The 22,104-nt window shown below is 41.4% G+C and overlaps 2 protein-coding genes across 2 annotated transcripts in view; one reads left to right on the forward strand and one right to left on the reverse strand.

The window, feature by feature from the left end:
• Nucleotides 1–22,104, reverse strand: part of LOC145939925 (uncharacterized) — a 307,103-nt gene that overhangs the window by 57,371 nt on the left and 227,628 nt on the right. The window contains exons 1-2 of the mRNA XM_083044569.1: nt 18,146–18,351; nt 16,474–16,582 (exon numbers count right to left, since the gene is read on the reverse strand). Coding sequence (XP_082900695.1) covers nt 16,474–16,552 — 79 coding nt within the window. The 5' untranslated portion in view covers nt 16,553–16,582; nt 18,146–18,351. Of the gene's footprint in view, nt 1–16,473; nt 16,583–18,145 lie in introns of the transcript that reaches the window.
• Nucleotides 18,597–22,104, forward strand: part of LOC145939919 (headcase protein-like) — a 132,075-nt gene continuing 128,567 nt past the window's right edge. The window contains exon 1 of the mRNA XM_083044560.1: nt 18,597–20,460. Coding sequence (XP_082900686.1) covers nt 19,697–20,460 — 764 coding nt within the window. The 5' untranslated portion in view covers nt 18,597–19,696. The remainder of the gene's footprint in view (nt 20,461–22,104) is intronic.

Raw genomic sequence — 22,104 nt, forward strand, 5'->3', positions numbered from 1 at the left:
TACCTCTTCGGCAAAGGTACACGACACAATCATTTCATCGGTACGAATTCATTTATCGGTAAATCGTACATTTAAGTAGCCACACGAAACCTAACTTTTTTTCCGAGCGTACCCTTATTCAACAGAAGTACCAAGACAGAAGATGCCGCGAAAGGGGCAAGGAAAAATGATGGCGTTTGTTAGCTCGAAAAGTTCACTCGAACAGTTAATGATGTCGCGAAAGATTTTTCGTTAAATTAGCTATCGTTTGGAGCTGTTTTATGACGAATATACGATACCTGAAAAAATCGATTCGCGTTATAGAAATAAAAAAAGAAGAAAATACAAATATACTTTATTACACGATCATCAGCGAGCGATTTAACATCGCCTAACGGTAAGCGCAGATCAAACGGCCTGAATTTTTTTTTCACGAGTGAGTGACGCGAATCGTCAGCCCGCTGCACGTCTCGCGGATCCAGTTTGAGTAATGAGGCTAGACCTTGGCTTCGATTCAACGCCAATGACTGGTTTTCATGGTGCTTCGACTGGATCCTATCATCTGCCGGCTACTCCGAGTGCCATCATCCATCATAACGATGCCGTTGAATCAATTAGAAAAATGGATCAATCCGATGCGTCTCGCACGAAGGACAGAGACGGAAACTCGAAGAGGTAAATGGATTTTTCTCCTGCAGCGCTATACGTTTGCAAAACGTGGTACACGCGCGCCGTGTGCAACCTTTGACACATTAAGATGCAGAACGATTTAAGAGGGGAACCTGGTAGGTGGTCCAACCGTTATTTGCATTCCGACCTCGATGACGTCACTACTGCGAAAAAGAGGGACCGCGACGACGGGACCTACATAAGGCGGGCCCCCGATGGTCCCGAGCAGCGTTAACATCGGTTTCGCGCGCGTGGAGATGTGTGCCTTCTTCCATCGAGGGAAAAACTTATTCAAAGACTGCGTTTCAAGCGCGGCGTTCGCTGCACTTCGTAGTCGCTAATGCGATTAGCGCGCTTTTATCGTCATACGATATAATTAAGTGCGAAAGACGTTCGCTGTGACGAAGAAAAATATTTGAAGAATCGTAGGAAAACTACGACGTTTTTCCTTTCCTCGTTGCGAAAATATTTTCTTTTCGACGAAAGAAAGAGAACTGCTAATTTCCGTTAATCATGAGATTATCATCCTTCGACTTGCTGCAAAAAATACCCGCAAGACTGCGCTTAGCTTGAGAAATATATTTTTAAAAAAATGTTTTTAATTCGCAGAAGGAAGAAACTTTTCTACGTCATTAAACGTCATCAAAATAAATGTGCGACACGCGCGTTGCACTGGCACCGAGTTGTTGAGTCAACACTACTTTGACCACAACTTCCGCGGAGAATTTGCGTGCAATGAATTTAGCTGCGCATTATAAATGTCAACAAGATAAAAATAGTCCCGAGATATAAAAAGTGGTTACATAAATATTGGCGCTGTGTTGCGGACAGTTGGAAACGAAAAAAGGTGCACGTACAGCAATAAGATCGACGCAACGTGATGTAGTTTATTGCCAATGTCTTTCTCTCCGTGAAAGAGAGAGAACGCGCCTATATGTTAATTAATTCTCGGTCTCAAACGTAATTATAGTTTATCGAGGATAATTTACAGTTAGATCGATATCTAGCGGTATTTTAACGTCGATATCGATATACTTTTGCACAGCCGGAGACGAAGAACGATATAAAAGCGTACGCCCACGCAATTTCTTAGCCTGATTTTCTTCGAGTCGTAATTTGTCTCGCGCGGAAAGAGCTCGATTATGTCGACCATGAAAAAGGCTGTAAACAACGACGTATCGGTACGCCTCGATGAGCGAGCAGACCCACGTAATCGGTAAAATTATACCCGCATGCGCATCTAAATTCAGCAGAGAATAGATTTCCGCCGGGCATTACTACTCCGGCAAGAATGTCGGTCGAGATCTCTATCGTGTTTTATAGAACCGGATACTTTCGCTCGCGCCTTTTGACGATTGGCTGTCCATACTCGTTATTTCGAAAAAAATCCATTCTGAGAATATTCAACGCCTAGTCAACTTTAAGACCACCTTATTTGAATTAAGAGTCACCACTCGGAGAGAAATTACCTTTTTTATTACTTTGCCTACATTTTAAAAGAAAGAACGTGCGACTACATATCTTATGTATACAATATAAAGCCTTGTAGATGATTCTGAATTTATTCACTCTCTTCGTTAAAGAAGCGATTCTATTCATATGGTCTGTTCGTATAATTAGTGTGTTTCTTTTTTCTTAGAGCCCTAAAAATTTCCGTCCAGCTGTCGCGCTCGCACTTCTTTCTCCTGAGAAACCCGTGCGCGTCCGAGAGAGATTTCGCAATCCCCTTTTCTCCCCGATAACTCGCACAACTCGTGTAATCAAGCTCCGGTTGAATGAAAGCCTCTGTGTACCTCGGCTACAACACAGTGTTTATAAATGTCAGCTCCAAGCGATGGTGTGCCAATGCGTCATGTGTATTGGTGCGTGTGTATATATGTATATGTGACGCGATAGCGCAACGCATGCCAAAGCTGTTCCACGTTAGGGGCTCGGGAGAAACAGAGTTCTGTTGATACAACAAAGACGTGGCACACACGGGGTTGTCGAAGCGACTCAAATTGTTTCGTTCAATCGGCAATACGCGTTACGCCAACAAAAGATGGGTGGAGCCGAGGGATCAGAGTTTTTTCGTCCCCGAAATTTTGGTTCTTAATGAATAATACGCCGTTAAATCGGTACGCGTTACAAATTTGTTTCTCGTCTCTTATTTATGCTGTTACAAAAAGCGTGTTCAAAAAGCGGATTATAAACTACACATTTTATAAATAACAGATTATAAATCAAAGTATTAATACTTAGATTTTATTATTATATTTTTGTTATGCATTTGCTTATGCATTTTTTACATATATATTATGGGTCTGTTTCAATTTTTAAATGACAGCCACATTTCTTTCATCTATCTAAAATATAATTTTTTAATGAAATATATGTAGGTACTCCATAGATATCATTTTAGCATAAAATATAATTGATGATCATTTTTATTATTCATATCTCTTACTTAAAGAAAAAGAACGAGAGAAAGAGAAAAAAAAAGAGATTTAATGTGGGCAAGTATAATATCTATTAATAATATATATAAAAATGTGTATTCCCTCTTTCATAAACCAATTCCCCGTAAAGGAAGTAGTTCATCCATCGCCCGTGGCGAAACACAAGCCGCAACTCTGAGAGAAACATCAAACGTACCGAAATACCGACCACCGCCTTTGTCCTCGAAACTACCGACGTCCCTGCGTGCCACAAAAGCGTGCGTTCTCTCACGTGCGATTGTGTGGGTCACGCAACGCGAGCGAGATCAGCTCGCGTAGCGTAAGTTAACCGATATGGGTTCGCGTAACCGAAGAGCTACACGGGCAAGAGGCAGGAGGGAAAGGAGTCGCGACGCGGAGGGGGGACGTGGCAGAAAAGACAGTCGAAGAGCTCCGGGGAGGAAAGGAGGAGAGGTCGTCGACCCGTCGGCCTAGTTTTAAATCCAAAACAAACCTCTCCGGGGGCCCCGCCTGATTGAGACTGGCCGATGTTAAGCGCGGGTCCATCGAACCGGCCAAGAAAGACGCGCAAGAAATTCGCGAGCGAGAATAATCGCGAGAGCTTTCTCTCCCGAGAGAACAGCCGATTGCAGCTCGCACCCCCGAAAACGACTTCTGGGACCAACCCTCTCGCGGCTCTCACTGATGCGGCGGGTGTTTTACGAGCTCGTAAAACGACGCATTTTCTTTATCTGCGCGAGATCGAAGTGATGACACGCGCGCGCGATTGAAAAATCGGCCGGTGCGTGATTTAACGAGCCCGGGGATGAATTCTGAGGAGAAAGGGAGGAAAGGGGGAGGGAACGGGGACACGAGAGCAGCTTGACGATTTTCGCACGAGATACATATCACTTCGCTATTCTTTGCCCTGGAATTTTATAACCGCTCTACGCGAGAGAGAGAGAGAGAGAGAGAAAGAGAGAACATTTCACATCCTCAAAGAGGTCTCAAAGAAATGTTTGTTCAGCGAAATATGCGCAAAAGATATTGCGGTCTGAAGCGCCGCATGTAAATTATATACGACGATTAAAAGTCACAATACCTCATTGTAAGAAAAATTATTTATTGGAATTATTTTGGCCAACTGTCATTAATTAAAATTTAAAAAAGAATATAGGATTTATGGGTTATTAAAAAATTAACGGTCGACCCGCGAGTGTTCTAATGTTTAAATGATGTCGATCTTAGAAACTCATTTAGCCAGCTGTGTAAATTTTGTGTTACACTTCGATTGAGTGCGCTATTTTGCAGTCTCGATGCGGCAAAATCGACGTATTCTTCCGCCAGCTGTTTGCCATAAAGCGAAAATGATGCTATAACGCTATAATTTACGTCGTCGTCGTCGTCCAACAAAAAACGAGCTGTGCGCGGCAACACTCGCATTATCATTCGTATTCGTACATGCGTCCGTTTTATACAGTTATATCGATCCATCGAGAATTATGCACATCGATCTACCGAAAGGAAACGTGACACCACGCGTGAGTCATAATAAATTCACCGTTCGCGCGCAAAAAAAGACCGCCTACGGAAAGAATCGATCAGCTGTTCCCTCCTCTGTAGAAATGGCCGATTTCATCGATATTTCCTCCTCTTCCCCCCATATTCCCAGGAACATTTTCACGAATCACGGCACGAAATCAGTCAGACATACCACGCCGCGAGATTGTAGATAGATACGTAGTTCATGCGCGTTCCCAGGAATCTCCTTTTCACTAATTCAATGTTCGAGAATACGACGTGGTGTGACGTCCACTTACCATTTCATGACGGCACGGGACGTTCCCGAGCAGCAACTCGGATTTCCGCCACGACGAGGGTTGTAGATATAAGGGTTGACCGCGGATCGATCGCGAGTACATCCGTGACGTGGAATTATGTGCCATCGCGAGGAACGCGAGTAACGTCGCTCCATGGTCGACCGTCTGGAGAGATGCTATTTCGATATAATAGATTCTCGACGATCGTACTCGTGCCGACAAATTATTCTTTTGTTAGCCTTTATCCGCACATGTGCTGGATTATTTGATTAAATTGAATCGCTTCTTTAAAAATCTCTTCATTCGATTGTATCCAGAAATAAACAGTACTACAACCTTCACGGTTATGGATAAATGAACAATTTATACTAATTCGTGAAATAAGACATCTCAATAAATTAATTGAATTTATCGAACCGATAGAACGTATACGTTAATTAGAAATTAAATCATTTTACATATTAAATGGATTAATGAAAATTAATTGATTATTTTTTAAATAAATATATTCGTTACATCTACATTCTATAATAATAATTATAATAATTCAATGAATTAAGATTATAAAAGATACATGTATTTGAGATACTCTATAAGAATGCAAAAAAGAATTCGATTTATAGTTGATATATTTCCTATATTATTATTAAAAAATTAATTATTTTATATGATTATATAGCAGATGTATTAGTTGAAGTGAACTGTTGATATATATATTATTTTTTTCTGTTTTTGTGTGTGTGCACTTTTATCGATTAAAAGCATTAAACAAACAAGTATATAGATATACGCTGAATTTTGGCAATTCTAAAAAGTAATTTAATTCCTATTTTTATTCTCATATATTTGCAATTTATTATACAGATTGCACGAAAGTTTGGATTTAGGCAATTTCAATTTAATATCCGTAATGGATTCCGAGTTTTGGTTGGAAGTAAGCAATGCGAAAAATACATTGTTCCGTTTAATGGAATCTATTCGATTATCCATCCGTCGTGTAATACTGATTATTGCTCGCAAGCTCGATTATTTTGTCTCTCTCTTTCTCTCTTTTTCTCTCTTTTTCACTCTTTCTCTCCAGTCGGTCATTAATGCAACGACTGTTACGCGCCATCCAACCGTAACTGTCTGCTTCACTTTTCAATCTATTACCAGCCACCGCCAACGCTGGTCGATATTGGATATTATGTTTGTGTGTGTATGTGTATATAATGTACGCCGGTACACGCACTGGAAGCGAGTACCTACATATCCGTTTACGAGCAAAACTCATTCGCTTATAAAACGCTAACAGCGTGGCAGGCGCGTTTGCGTACCTCTGTGCAATAGAAAACATTTTACGAGGCTTTTGTGCGTCGCAATGTATATCATTCATCATCCATCATTAGAGCGCGACGGCTTTCAAATTCCTTAATCCGATATGCAGATTAGATGCTTTTCATTAAAAAAAAGGGGTCAATTCTGAATCAAGGAATAAAAGTAAGAAGGCAGACCGTTTCTCCTTTCACAAAGAAATCTCTACTATATTTTTGGTCCCTCGGATTAACGTTTCTCGAAAAAAAATCTTCCTTATAACAAAAATGTTTAAAAAATTATATTTATATATAATTCTTTATATACATATATATATTTTCAAATAACATTGCGAGCTAGTCGCGAATTCGCGATTGCTTCGAGGCGAATTGAAATGCGGTTCAATAAGAGAAAAACATACACGTGACTGTATCCAATATGGGGGAATATGGAAGTATGTATTTTATTATCGTGGAATTATCAACGTGTGGGGAACGCGGCGTATCGATTCGCGGAGACAATTTGCAACGATCTCTCGGTGGCAATGCAACGAAATGCAACGGTGCTAACGACCGACCGGCGGTCATTGTTCCGCAATTACTGTCCTATCTAATCGCCACTGGTGGTTAGGAGCAAGTCGTTGAGCGTTCCTCGATATCTAATCATAAAAGTCAATGTGTGGGAGAAAAGCGATTCCCTTTCGATGCGGTCCACGCCTATTAAAGGGTTTCTACTTCATTTTTTCTCTCGTCGCGATAAAACTGTAAGATTACGAGAGAAGAAACGATCTACTAATAATGTATACGAGGAATGGAAGGGATAAAAGCGCGCCACGATATAATGAAGAATGAGTAAAAGAATTGTAAGCATATATTATGATTAACGTTATCAATGTAAAACAAAAGAATACGTTATAAAAGGCAAATGGAAAATTAAACAAGAGGCGTGATATTAATTTCCTTAATAAAAGAATGGGGATATGGAAGAACGTATATAGCTTTGCCATAATTAATTAAAATCACTGATATTTACGAATCACCGCAATTATATTTCTATGTTCCAGAGGATAATAATCTCGCACATATAACTAATATATTCCCGTGACTCACGCTCTCGTCGATATTTGTGTTCGCCAGGCATACACGAACGTGCTTAAATCCGTAAAAGCGAATAAGCTACGCGTGCATGAGGAACAAATATTTTTAAGTCTCGTTAACTACGCCGTATTCGAATGTCCGAGGAAATAAATACGCGATGCGCGCGACGAAGGACGCAACCAACCGGCCGAAGAGTAGTTTAACTTCGTCGGGAGAGGCGAGGCTAAAATCCATTCGTGGAATCGAATTCCCTAATTACGAGTCATTGAGACGATTTTCTGGGCGTACGAGGCGCGCGTCCGTTCGTGGAATTCCCCGGCTAATACGATAAATAAGATCTCGGCAAATCCAATCTCGCGAAATAGGGGCCCGGATGTCTTTTCTCTCGTTTCCGCCGCCGATGCTATGGATACGGCATAATCGAGCGAAGATTTAATCCCCCTCCCTTAATCATCCTCCGAATCGTTCTATCCATAATATGCTGTAAAACGTCGTTGTACCTCGCCCTCTGACCCTGCCGAGAGATCTTAGGAGAGCTCTTTCATGACCGCCGTTATCGGCGATCGGCCGACACTTGCGGCTCTCTCTCGCGGCATGAAGTTCCGCGGCCGAAGCTCCGGCTGTTTATCGCCAGAGATGTATATCCGGACGTATCGTAAATCATTGCTGTCCGCAGATAAGATCCCAGATCACGTTTTCGCGAATTTTGCACGGCTCGATACGGCTGCGCCGACGATAATTGTAAGCTTCGACCTAAGAGAGGTCTTTATCGAGACGATGGATGTTGGACGCGGATCAAGAAATGCAGTAGCGTCTTACGCGCGCCAACCTGTATACGTATATAATTAAAAAAGATTTTTAAATGATACACAATTCAAACATAAGATTGAGAGCTGTCACTTATACATCTTGCATGAAGATTAATATTATAAGATACGCCACACAGAGAGAACGAACGGATTCAGAATAAAAAGACCGCGTTTGTTTCATTCGGATCATCTTAGGTCCATTTTTTATCTTTCATTCTTTATGCATCCGGTTGTGCAGAGGCAAAAACAAAACTAATATATATCTTTTTTCTTGCGCGGTCACGCGCCGCGTCTTGGTATTTTTCTTTGAAAAATTCTGGATACGCGACTGCTTTATACCGCGGCTAAGATGAATGTGAGCAATGAAATACGAATACGGACCGTGAATCAGAGGGTACATGAAATACGCGATACGAGTAGAGCATGGAAACCGTTTCAACTTTGACTGCGTATACGCTGATATATATGTCCGGAAGAGAGCAGATGGAGGAGCAATATATCGCCATCCAGATTTTGATAGTGCTGATCGGAACAAGTTCTTTACGACTTAGCCGACGAGATGAGGGAAACTCTAAGGGTCATTCCACAATAGGTTGCAAATGTCCTCGTTGCCAGTTGACAATTGCGAATTGACCAATCAGAGCAAAGCAACTTGTCAGCTAATTGGTCAATCCGCAACTGTCAACTGGCAACGGGGGTATTTGCAACCTATTGTGGAATGACCCTTACAGCGTATGAAAACTTTATTTTCTTATTTGGCTTATATGCCCTATTTTATACGATTTTCCTGGAGTAATTCTATTGGTCAGGAGCAAGATATGCGGTAGAATTTTTGACAAAATTTTTGTGATTAATTGCGACGTCGAGGAAAATTTTCAGCCGATTAATTATCGAGCATCGCATTCGCGAATAAACATTTTGACGTAACGTTATCGGCGTAACGTATCATTACGCGACTGCGGGTAGTTTCGCATCGTTACAACGACGACACGTAACGAGCGTCAGAATTCTGGAACATTTTAGCGAAACGAGCTCAGTTGCGATTAAATCGGCTGGTAACCGAATTTCTTAATTAATGGTGTGCGCGCACCGCGGGAGCCGCGGCTGTAATTAAATCCGCGTCACGGCGGGATACGCGGACGTTAGCGTACATAAATCCGTTCGCTTTGTAATTAAAGCACACACCATCACTTTTCTTCATGCTAGTCGCGAGCGTGAATCATATTGCGCATTTAACGCGCGTAAAACGCGATTGTGGCGTGTATTGCACACTGTATGGAGATTCATTATAAATATATTTTAAAAAATTGAAACCGGAACAAAGACTGATAGTTAGGTCCATCGATCAATGAATAATTAAAGCGTTAGAAAACTAACCATATCATTTAGAACATTTATATGGGATAACGAAAACTTTACACTCGCAATGCTGCTTTGTAAATTAAACTTATTGATAGATAAAAATATATCGCTTTAGAAATGTATAGGGAATCATTGGATGATAAAAAATGTATAATTATTCTTTTATTCAGAACGCGGTGAAATCGATTTTCAATGGACAAGAAATATTTCATCGCGTTATCTAATATCATTATTTAATATATTTAGAATACAGTGAATAAACTGCATCTCTCCCTGTCGTATTGTATTCTCCTGACAGCGTGAATTATTTGAAGATGTGGCGACCGGTGCATGTTTTCGCACTTGCTACCGTTTCACGAGACAAACGTCAGACGGTCCCCGACGTGACACGGAAAGCATTGTACTCGGCGAAATTGTCACAGCTGATAATCCTAACGTCAGATCAGTTTGAGGATTTAGCTTTAGCCTATTGAAGTACCTATTGATTCGCGTTTACCCTCCGCAGTTTTTTGAATTGAAAGAACGCGACAACAGAGACACACCGCGCGATCTCGCAGATGCGCGACACAAAAGGCTCCCAGATTGGACACGTATCTCTTATTCTGTGCAGCTCTTCCGAATGTTGCGCCACGACAATGAATCCCTTCGTCGGCGTGGCATCTTTGTCGCGCGCGCAAGCGGATCTCTCGGTTTATTTCGTATATAAAGCTAGGAACCGCTGCCGCGGTAACCTAGTTTCGCTTCTCGTCGACGAGAAATGCCGGAGGCGACGAATCGACGGCGAGGGCTTTGTTAGAAACTCCGCTCGCGTCGACGCGCGCCCGCACGCCAAGCATCATCCATCCAACTTCACGCAACACGCTATCAAGCGCAAACCAGATTATCCTACAACTTGAACCCGCGATAGCGTTTGCTCGTTACCGTACGGCACGCCAAGTATCTTGGGACGATGACGGCACGAACGAGAAATTATCACGAATATCCTCGCTCTCGCGATACATTGGTATAAACTTTGGATCCGTCGTGAAACTAGCATTTTCTGCTAAATCAATATTGACGTAAACAGGAATAATTTAAATAACATAAGTTATCCTTTTGCAACATATATATATATACATATATTGCAAAAGTGTGTGTGTAGAGACTATCGTTTCTCTTGTACGATCAATATAAGAATAAAAAGAAAGAAAATTAGATATATAATTTTTTAACAGAGAGATTATACTTTTATCTATATCGAATCATTTCGAGAGTAATGCAGGAGAGGGTAAATGTTAAAGGATAATGTAATTTCAAAATTGTTTTCTATCCGCGAAAATAATCTTATGCTCTACATCGCAATAATATTGACGTTACTTATATTTGAAAAATTAATTGATATCACTACAGATTGTAAAAGTTTTACGATAGAGATATCAAAGATAATAAACCTATATGCTAAACTTGATTCAACAAACGATTCCTTATCAGACCGTCATTTATCATCTCCTGTTTATAATTCTTTATCTTAAATTTGTAGCATTCGGGAGAAGAGAGGGAGAGACGATTGGAACAATTCTTGTGTTGTTGCGAAAATCATTATCATTGATATCGTTAGTTTCCCGCAAACTGCACCATTTTCCCACGTATAACGCGCGATGTATCGAGTCTGCGGGACATGAGAGGTCTATTCGCGGTATTAACTTCCACGTAAGCCAAATGTCTATTTCGAAAGTCGGTGAACGTAGTTGGGAGATAAGACACAGGAGGGGGATGTGTGATTGCGAATAATATGACGATCTGTGCGCAAACGTTCTCATAGATATACAGCGGTAGACCGACTATCGAAGCCGCGGCGTTATCGTTTCGCTGATAGCTGGCACTAGACGCGAGTTACGTAACACTTAGGGTCAACGTATCCACTGGCTTTATGCAATTGCATGTCGGTATGCTATGAATAGCTCTGCCAGCGAGCGACGGCCGTAAACCAACTTTACCGCGAACAAGTCGACGCACTCGGCTTCCTATAGACGCGTAAGAAAATTCTATTTTTGCGTCGCGACGTGTTACTTGTAAACCACTCAATCGACGGATTATCGAGTTTACAAAGCGCGATGATATATCTACGATAAACATTATGATCTCTATCTCTTGTATGTACGTCTATATCTTTTCGATTAAGAGACCACACACTTTAATTAATCTTGACTTAGAGATAAGAGAATTATATTGTTTCGCTTTTATTTATATCTCAATGTATTTTCATACTCTTTGCGATATTTTTAATTCATTTATAAAGATTGTGCGTATAATATTGTACACAAGAATCGATTTAGATATATTAAATTTTTAGACCGTGATGAAGGACTTATCTCTGTAAACAAATAATTTTTCTTAAGAGATGATAATATTTTAATCCAAATAAATTTTTTCACAATTTTATCGCTGTTATACAATTTTAACGCGACGATGTCCATTAAAGGATCATAATTAAAGCTTTTTGTAATAAGATATATACGTAAATTCTTGCATATTTTGCTTAATTCCACGATTGCTTTACGAAAGCAAATTTTTTCACAATTTGTTCGATGATTTTTGTTTATATGACACACATGGAATACAACTTCGAGCGCGCTTTGTAAGGAACGATTGAAGTATAAAAATACATTGGCTAAGTCGTTTTTCTTGTTCGAAGGAAATAGCAACATTGTACTTTGCGTAGTCCATTATCGTCGTCTATTCGCTTATTTCGTGTCGCAATCAATGCAAGTATTAAAAATCAACATTGAAACGAGTAAATCCAAATGGACAAAATATCACGTTTTATTATAACAGAATTACTATTATTATTATTATTTTCTTTTTATCAAAACACGTAGACTATTTTATAAGTTAAAGATCTAGCAGATATAAGTGAGATATAAGCAGATATAAATCATCTTTCCTTTTTGGAGAGTGTGGCTACCAGCCGGCATGTTTAAAGACCATTCATTGTCAGTGGGCCATTCGATACGTGACGCATCGCAGTTAGAGCGCGATGATGATTATGACGCCTTATTTAGGTAGATAGCGGTATCGATCGTAGAGGAGAGAATGAATCCGACCGTGGAGGGCGGGACAGCTCGGCGAGCGGCTTTCAAGGGGCCCGTTCATGTCGAACGCGGAAAGTAGAACGTTCGCGTGGAAACGCGTGGATGGTTTTAGGGTTGAAATCCGGGAAGGAGAGCAGAGCGTCGCGTTCTCTTCGGCGAGTGACGACGCGCCCTGTAATTTCCAATCCCGACGTAGCCGGGACACGGCGAGCATGGGGTAGAACACGATGGTGGCCCGGTAACGGTGGTAATGGTGATGGTCGACGGGGGGTGGTGATGGTGGTGGTGAAGCCGCTGCTGCTGGCAGTGGAAACGGGGGTAGTGGTGGTGGACTTTACACGGGGTAAAAGCTTCGCGAGAGGGAAGAAGTGGGGGCACATACGACCCCTGCTACCGATGCCAAAGCAGCCGAGGGGGTAGAAACCCTGGTGGCCTGCGAGTGCAACGAGCATGCGCAGCCGAAAGTGAAACCGAAAGTGCACGCCCACCCGGGGCAATGCCGCCCCTGAACCTAGACCTACACCCCCGCTCTCTTCTTCTCTCATTCTCTCTCTCTCTTCTCTGGCACCCCAACCCGATCAACCCGGTGCCCCTAACCTTCAAACTCCAACCTCTAACTGGGCGCCACTCTCCCCTCGTTGCTTTTCCTACCCACCCCGAGCCAGCTAACTCCCCTGCCCAACGCCGTTCGTTCCATCGTGTAGCTGCAAGCGAGGCTCCCAGGAAAATCATCCGCGTCCTCCAGGACACGCGTGTACGAGGGGGGAGGAAGGGAAGAATAAAAAATGAATGCACAGCTAGTGTAACAATGACGACTTGGATTACGCGCTTTATTGCATTTCCGACGAGAATAGATGTTAATGCAATGCCGTGGATTCGATAATAGGAGAGCCTTGTGTTCGTCGTGTTTTTTTAATCTATTTTTCTCTTTATGCATCCAATTTTATATTGCTGATGAGAATTTGTAAAAATTGAGATCGCGAGATGTAGATGCATCGTCTGCATGCGACTCTCGCGACTTTCGCTACCGCGAGTAATTAACGTGCTTCCCTAATTTATGTGTACTTACGACCGGCGTGACATTTAACATGCATTATCGTATATCTGCGTGTCTTTTTCTACCTATACGTCGTCTATGACTAGCAACTTTCGTCGACGGTGACTTGAGAGCGAGGTTCAAGCATTACAATTTTATCGCTCGAATTTGCAACCGCGACACGGTCGATAGGGAGGAGTATTCAAATTAAAATGCAAAGTTTTTTTACCGTATCATGCGCAAACGTCATCGCGCGAATATTTTTATCGTCGCAGCAAATAGGAGAAAGGAGAAAGCCGGTGAAATTTTCTTCCCGACGCGAAATTGTCACGATTTTCCTATCGGCCTACTTCTTCCGACTCACCCTCGAAGAAGGGCGGATTTTTAATAGCGCGCCCCGGGTACTTCTTAATGCGCGAATGGGGGGACAGGGGTATACGCGTGTTCTTTTCAGTGTGACATCTGGTTCCTTATATATATCCGAACTCGTCTTTATATATACGTAAACTCGTCTGCCTGCACCTCCCTCTCCGGTTCCGCTCTTCCCTATGATGTATAGCGTCGTATGTACCGGCTTAAAGCCTCATTCACGGTCACCATCCTAGAAACCTGAACCGATCAAAACAGCTTTTTCACGGGGAGCCCTCTCGAGAGAACGCTGGATTATCCTTTCTCGGGTACCCCGTAGGCAGCGGCAAACGGTCGGTTCCCTCGCGTCTAACCATCGACCGGGCGAAATTCGGGAACCAACTGACCTGGATTTCCGCCGCGCCGGGACTCACTCAGCTCTTGTACAATATTTACACGAGCCGATACAAATGGCGAGTCTTCACCATGCCGGCGAATCAAATTCGTCTCTCTGACGTCACGTATACAATGTGCTCGAGTGTGATATATAGTTCACTCTCGGCTTTTGTTATTTATCGTTATACCTGGATATTTATTGCAGGAAAATTCACGCGTGAACGGAATATTCTCGTCGTGATTCGACATATTCATCTGCCGTTCACAAACCCCATTGTTTGTCTGCGCCCTTGAAAAAAATCTTCGCAATGTGTCGAATAGATTTGTCAAACGTAAATTTGATAGGGTTCCGTTTAGATGAATCATGATAAAATTTAACGCATTATTTATACTAATCTCTCTATTGGAAAATAATTTATTCAAATAAATAATTTAACTATAATTTTAGATGATAATAATTTTAGAATAAATAATTTGATTATTATTAATCGCTGAAAAAGTGACATCACAAAGACGAATCTGATAGATCGATTCAATTTATAATCACACGAATATTTGGGAAAAGGATCGCGATGCTATGTGTAGAGCAGCATAAAAATTTCATGTTATTTATGATTTTAGTATCGAAAATTTTTATGCGCTATTTTTATCAACATCCGCAATTTATGGATTCATGTCGCATGTGAATTGGGCGGTATCAAGTTTCCTAACAGCTTTACGATCGCCGATAAAATTATGCAACGTAATCTAATACGTATCTCGTTTCGCTTTGCCGTTGTGAAGCCGGCTCGATGCGTAGTTTCGGTCCAAAACACGCGAAGTTATATTCGGGTAAATAGAATCGACTCTTTTTTTACGATTGATTCCACATGACTGAACCATGTAGGAATGTTATGAAGAATACTATTTAGCATCATATTTGAACAAACTTTATATGATTTATATATAATTGAAACATATATACATATGTATATATATAATTGAGAAGTCACAAGAGTAAATAAAGCAGATGTGTAAAAAATATTTTTCAAGTTTCATAGTTTTATAAAGTTTCAAATGGCTACATATAATAATGTGATAAAATATTATGTGTAAATTACTTTTGTTCACGAATTTTATTAAATATTATCTTGCTATTAAATAAGATATGCTGATATCAAATATAATAAAAGAAATAATTTATCTGTAAAAGTAATTAATTTTTTATCAGAATTTTTAAAAAATATATCTTTTATAAATATCACAAATATCTCTTTCTTCAGTTGCATTCCTGTTATTAATATATTGTACAATTCATATATTATAGTTTCACACATTTAAAAAGTAACTTATTGTTAGAAAGAGAATTGAGCAATTTGTGAAAGATTGCTGTTATCCAGCATATAATTTTTTCGATTAAAGTAAAAATATCGTCAAGTTGGACAAAATATCAGCAATTGGAAAGAAAATTCGCTGATGCATGCACTTTGTATGCAATTACAAATATGTTATTCAGCACAAAATAATCATTAAAAAAATCTTTACTGTTAATGATGCTCTCTTTTATAGATAAGTTAAATGCTCGATAATTCGTAACATTTACATGTCAAATCAGAACGTTGTTTGTGCAACTCTTTCCGCTGACACTTGCGATAACACAAGTTCGCAAAAGTGAATCGAGAAGTGACGAATAAAACGCTCCTTCGATTTATCATCGATAAATTGCTTTAATAGCAATATTTGTAGATATAAAAATTTGTAGATATAAAAATTTCTCGACAAATATTAGATATAACTTTGGTATCTCGAAAACAAGTGTATTTTATCAATATGCGATACACATTTTATTTATTTAGTTCTATATTTGTGCCTAGTTGTTGTCATAACTGTATAACTCTATCGAATAAAAATAAAATATAAGATATTGGCGTTTCTAATCATATATTATTTTTAATGTCTTCGGCTTTAAATTTCAAGAATCAACGAAAGATTCTCGTTAATAAATAATATTCAAAAGATAAATTTTTACGATAGTTTTAACTAAAATTTGCATCGATAAAATTTGCTTGGTTTATTTGTCTAATCATGTCAATGTCTTGTGCGAGTTTTTATAATGCGCAATTAGCATAAATCAAAATTCCTGTGGAAAAGATTTTGCCTAGATAAATAGGCGGGAAACAATTTTGTCGAGACTTACTTGGATATGAGCTGCAATTTCCCGTGCATAAATATCTCTGCCACAGTCGTGAATGCACCATAATTGTCGAAAACTGCATCAAGCCTCGTCGAAGTTGTCAGCATGAAATCTGTAATAAAATGTTTGGGTTATTTTATATAATTTTAAATAATTACGAAAATAGAAGAAAAAGTAGTGTACACTATAAATCATTTGATAATTTTATAGTGAAATTTATTGAGAGAGAGAAAGAGATAATATTTTTAATATAAAAAACGTGTTATATAAAAAGAGTGTTTTTATGGCTTTATTTAAATCTCGTCGGCTGATTTTTCTCGGTTTTAAACATGACCGTTTCATTTTTTGCGTAGTATAATTGCGTAGTACGATCTCATAGATATCCATGGTCATGGCATTTCGCGAATTTACGATGTACATTTCGCGAGATTTAATGGCACACAGACGTGTAGCAGAAAAAAACGACTTCTATAGACGTTTTAGTGGAAACTATTACTTGTAATTTCTGTTAACGCGTCCATCGTGAATCATTCGTCGGAGCGGAGAACGTGAAATTGTTCACGTACACCCGACTCGAGAGTCGCGTAGACATAAATAAGCTGCGGTTACATTACATCATATATTGATAATGAAAATGATATAGTGAAAAATCGAAGAAACACGAAATAATGTCAACAACTATCGTAATCGTAAATCATGATTATAATTAGATTAAAAGATATTGCGCATAACATATCTATATTAATTTGTGTATTTAAAATATATAATAATTAACAACTTAATTATAATAAATAAATTGTTTAATAAATAGGTAATCATAATTTTAAAGAGATGCAACATTAGATATGCATTTTTGTATTCAGTTTTTATTACATTTAAAAGAGATAAATCAAACAATTTTTTCTTTATAAAAATTGAAAATATTGAAAATATTAAAGTCTAATACTGAATATTGTGGTTATGTTGTTGGCAATAAGAGACACAGAAATAAGTCAATATTAAAAGAATGTGAATAAAGTTGAGGAAGTTTTTTACCAAACATGTTCAAAGAGTCTAACTTTAACGTAATAATAATCAAATTATAAGCTATTTGGGCAAATACATAAATATAGGTTAAACTTGACATTACTGACTAATTGAATATTCAGCTTATTTTGAACTGGAATGTGTATCGAGTAATAAAATGGTATATTATTATTTATATAGACTTTATGCAACACAAATATTTCCATACTTACTCAACAGTAATATTCTTATAATCGTCAATATTTATGCTCAATCCTTTTGATACTCGCTATGCAACGTTATTTGCAGTTTCTTTTGAATCGAAAACTGTTACTATTAATATCGACGCGACGCCTTGAAACTATCGGCTATCGACTATAGTCATTGATCATGTAGATGCGAGGTTATGATACAATTTTTTACTCCAAGAAAATTGCAATGTAAAGATAGTAGCACATCTCTTAAATTTAGAAAAGAAACTAGTTCTACTAACTCGATAATTCGTGGCGAAAGAATCACATTGAGCTCCTCGCGATATATTACTTTGTATCTATTTAAAATGCAATAGCTGGCGCGTGAGAAAGAGAGAGAGAGGAGAGAGCGGAGAGAGACGGAGAGAAAGATTCCGGGTACGAAACAAATACGAGACACAAATTCTGGCGTATCTTACCTTCGTACGATTTCTCGCTAAATTCGCCGGGCGCACACGCACACGCACACGATATATACACATACGCGATATATACAAGCAACAATCTCGAATTATATTTCGCCGCTCGGCCGGCCGACCGGCCGGGTTCGTTCGAAAAGTAAAACGTGCATGTACGACGTGCAAATGTGTGAAAGACAGAGAGGCACGGAACGTGGAAAACAGAAGAGGATAGACTCAACGAGGTACTGTCGCGTCGCGCGAAAGAGAGAGAGAGAGAGAGAGAGAGAGAGAGAGAGAGAGAGAGAGAAGGCACGCCAACTTCATCAGGGAGCGGCGTCGTGCGCGAGACAGAGACGGAGCGACGTCGCGACCGCGGAGCAGCAGGGACTCGAGAACGGCGCGCATCGATTGGCGCGCTAGCCGTGACCCCCACCATGGCTTTCGCTTTCACCCAATGGGGCCTCACTTTCGCGCTCGCCCGCGTTCGGCGCTACGGCAGCTAGCACGCTGTCGTCGCCGGCTTCTCTCAGTGACTGGTATACCATAGGTGCGAGCGAGTGTTTTGAGCGTCGTCCGTCTCGTCTCGGGAGAGCAGCAAGAGAAAAAAAAGGAAGAGACAGAGGGACAAACCAGTGTCGGTGTGTTGTGTGTCGTAACGTATGTTGTGCGCCCTTTTCTCATAGACCGTTTAAGATATATCTACGTCGCTCGTTAAGTGTACTTAGATTTTGAATCGCGACGGTTTGTCGGCGAAACGCGACGTGCGCGCGCGCGCGCCCAACATCGTCGGAAATTGCGTCGCACGCCGGCGACGCGTACCGGCGCCGGTGACCCTGACATTCGAGAAGCCGGCAGCCGAGACACATTCGTCGTCTTGTGCGCGCAGGAGCAACATCGTCGCGTTCTGTGTTATGCCAAGTCGACGGCGGTGAACGAACCAACAAACGAACGAACGCGTATGTATGTACGTCACGTACATATGTACCAACGTACGAACGAGAAAACGCGGAAGAACAGTGTGACGTAGTAGTGGACGCGCAGTGATATCTCGCATCGCCCGTGTAAACGAAGTAGTGCGACGTAATTCGGGCCGGAACTCGCGACTTTTTCGTGTCTACTGTGTCTAGTACGCAGTGACCTTGACTTGGATGCGGCAGGAGGCGTCACGCCATATTCCGAGCGGTGTTTTTTTCGAGTTTTATACGGCGTGTGTCTGTCGCGCGGCCGGCGAGTGTGTGACGCGCAACAACGAATGACCTTGACTCTAACGGATAGGCGGCGCCTTTTGATCTCGTCGAGTCGCTCGGACGCCGGATCGATTTTCGCTGTTTCTTTTCTTTCCTCTCTCGTCGTATTTCGGTGTATCGCGTGAGATGTGGCGATCGAAAATGAAGGAGTAGACACCGATCGCGCGTCGTAATCGCAGAGCGTTCGTCCGCGCCGGTCATCATCCGTGACATCCGCCAACTTCAGACGCCTAATATCGCCGCGCTTGTTGATCGAGAAACGACGCAGTTGGAGGAGTAGGGTACAGGAAGCACGCGCAACCTTGACTAAATCCTGGCATCCATGGCACCGCGGCGTCACGCCAACGGCGGCCACGGGGGCGGCGGCCTCCTGGAAAACGGGGCCTGTGCCGGTGGCGGCATCAACGATCCCATGGACAATCTTCTGGGTAACCCGACACAGACGACGCGATGCTGCACGCCGACCGGCGAGTGCCTGCGCGGCGATGCTCTCATCCGCTACAACGCTCTACACGACACGGTCAAGGTCAGCTGTAACAACGACAACTGCCCGGTCGGCCAGTTCATGCATCGCGAGTGCTTCGACGCCTGGGAGCAAACGGTACTCACGTACCTCAAGAGCTGCGGTCGCGCACGCAGCTGGTCCGAGCGTCAGCGTCATCAGAATCTCTGGACCAAGAAGGGCTACGATCTCGCGTTCAAGGCGTGCGGCTGCCGCTGCGGCCGCGGCCACCTGAAGAAGGATCTCGACTGGCTGCCGCCCGGCTTCGGCAACGTTCCCGGCAATCGCCCCGACGAGAACGAAGCCAAGAAGAAGAAACGCCGCAACCGGCAGAACACCCGACCGAGCCTGTCCGTGTCGGCCGGGCCGCCCAATCACGGCAATCACGTCGTCACCGCCAACGGGCGCGGCACCAGCGAGGCTCAGATGATCGAGTCGGGCCGCGGCAGGGCCGGTTCCCTGTCATCCAGCACCGGTTCCAGCTCACCGCCGGCCACCAGCGAGCCCAGCGTCAGCCCGCTCCATCAGCCCCAGGCCATCATGAAGAAGAAGAGCAAGGTCGACTTTTTCAGCGATCGCGCGAGGTGAGTCCTCTTATCGTTCTCTTTATACGTTCACTGATAAGGAATCGCGAGGAATTATTAATTGTCGAGAAACGACGCTTCTTTTTTATACGACACTTGCAATGTTTTGAGATCGCCTTATCGTGTTTGTAATGAATCAGAATAGCTCGCGATTGCCCGATATTTTTGTTTTGTTTTGTTTTTTTTTTGGTTTAGAAACGCAATATTTACAGATAAAATTTAATTTTATGAGTCTCGATGCTCGAATTTTATTTTAATCGATAAAAATACTTTGAAATTCTGTCGAACGAGATGGTCTTTAATTATTTACTTCAATCGATATAATAGAAGCTATTGGTAAGAGTTTAAACAAAGACACTGTGGATATATTCCTCGACGAAAATTCTGCGTTGCGAGATAGCGAGAGAGAGGATGCATCGAAACTCGTTTCATGCAAATCCTCGGAAGGAATCTCGCTATAAAAAGAGAAACTGAATCTTCGGATAAGAATGATAAATGACAAGGACCGTGTCGGGAGTCGTTTTCCCATCGCGAGAACCTTCGTCGCGTGTCGTTGTGGGTATATCTTCCGGGGAAGACGGCACCTTAAAGCAGACGCGCGAGAATGAAAATCGTAAAGACGCTATCGGGACTTTCGACGCGATGTATAAAAAAAAGAAAAACACGGCAAAAGCGAAACTATGTAGAGAGAGAGAGAAGAGAGATTGGAATTTAAAATACGTACGCGAGATATTCATTGCAATATATCGGTGCTTGTGACGTAAAAACTGGGCGTGGCTATTTAAAGAAGAACCGAAGGTAAAATTATTTTTTCTTCCGAAGATTAAACGTTTCTTTTTTTTTTTTTTTTTAGCTACGAGCAAAGTTCTCTCATGCAACTTCTATATAAATCTCTAATCAATAATCTCAAATTCAAGAACTTGGGAATATTTTCTATCTATATGAATAAATATGCATATATATCGTATTAAGCGCGGAACATAAGAATAAATCACATCCCACTCTTAAATACATATATAAGCAGCAAAACTGGATTTTACTTCACATGTTCTCTCTTACATAACCGCATCCCAACGAAACAGTTAATCCAACCGTTTCCTTTATGTGTTTGTCGCTTACCGCGTTTTATGATCTCCAAATATTTAGATTAAAAAAAACATACTGCGCGCGATTTTTGTCGTGGTAGATGGTGTCCAAATGACGGCGAAGATTCTCGAAAGATACGCTCGATTCTCGAAACTAGGGACAAGGCGGAAGCTTTAAAGAGACAAAAAAGGGAAGTTAAAGAGTCCCGACCGAAATTCTGTATCGCCGTTGACATTCGCTCGATTATATTCGCCAAAGATATTTCGTGAGATCACGAGACGGAAGAAACGATAATACTCGACTGAAAAATAAATCGAGTCCGAGTTCGAGTCGCTTCGTGGAATTCGACTCCGAGGATTTTCCGAGAAACGATGAATGTGGTTTGCTAACAAGATATCTCGCGAGAATACGAAATACGGCAATGTTCGGGTTTTTTTTTTCTCTTCGAAGCGAATCCATTCCGATTCGTTGCCCCGTGAAATTCGACACCGAGGATTTTTCAAGGAGGCCGCAAAAACGCGACGCCAAATTTTGTGCAAGTTTCGATAGCGCTCCCGA

Source organism: Prenolepis imparis, unplaced genomic scaffold, assembly GCF_030444845.1.
Source record: "Prenolepis imparis isolate NDT839.2.m4 unplaced genomic scaffold, iyPreImpa1.0 SCAF_8, whole genome shotgun sequence".
Classification (NCBI taxonomy): Eukaryota; Metazoa; Arthropoda; class Insecta; order Hymenoptera; family Formicidae; genus Prenolepis; species Prenolepis imparis.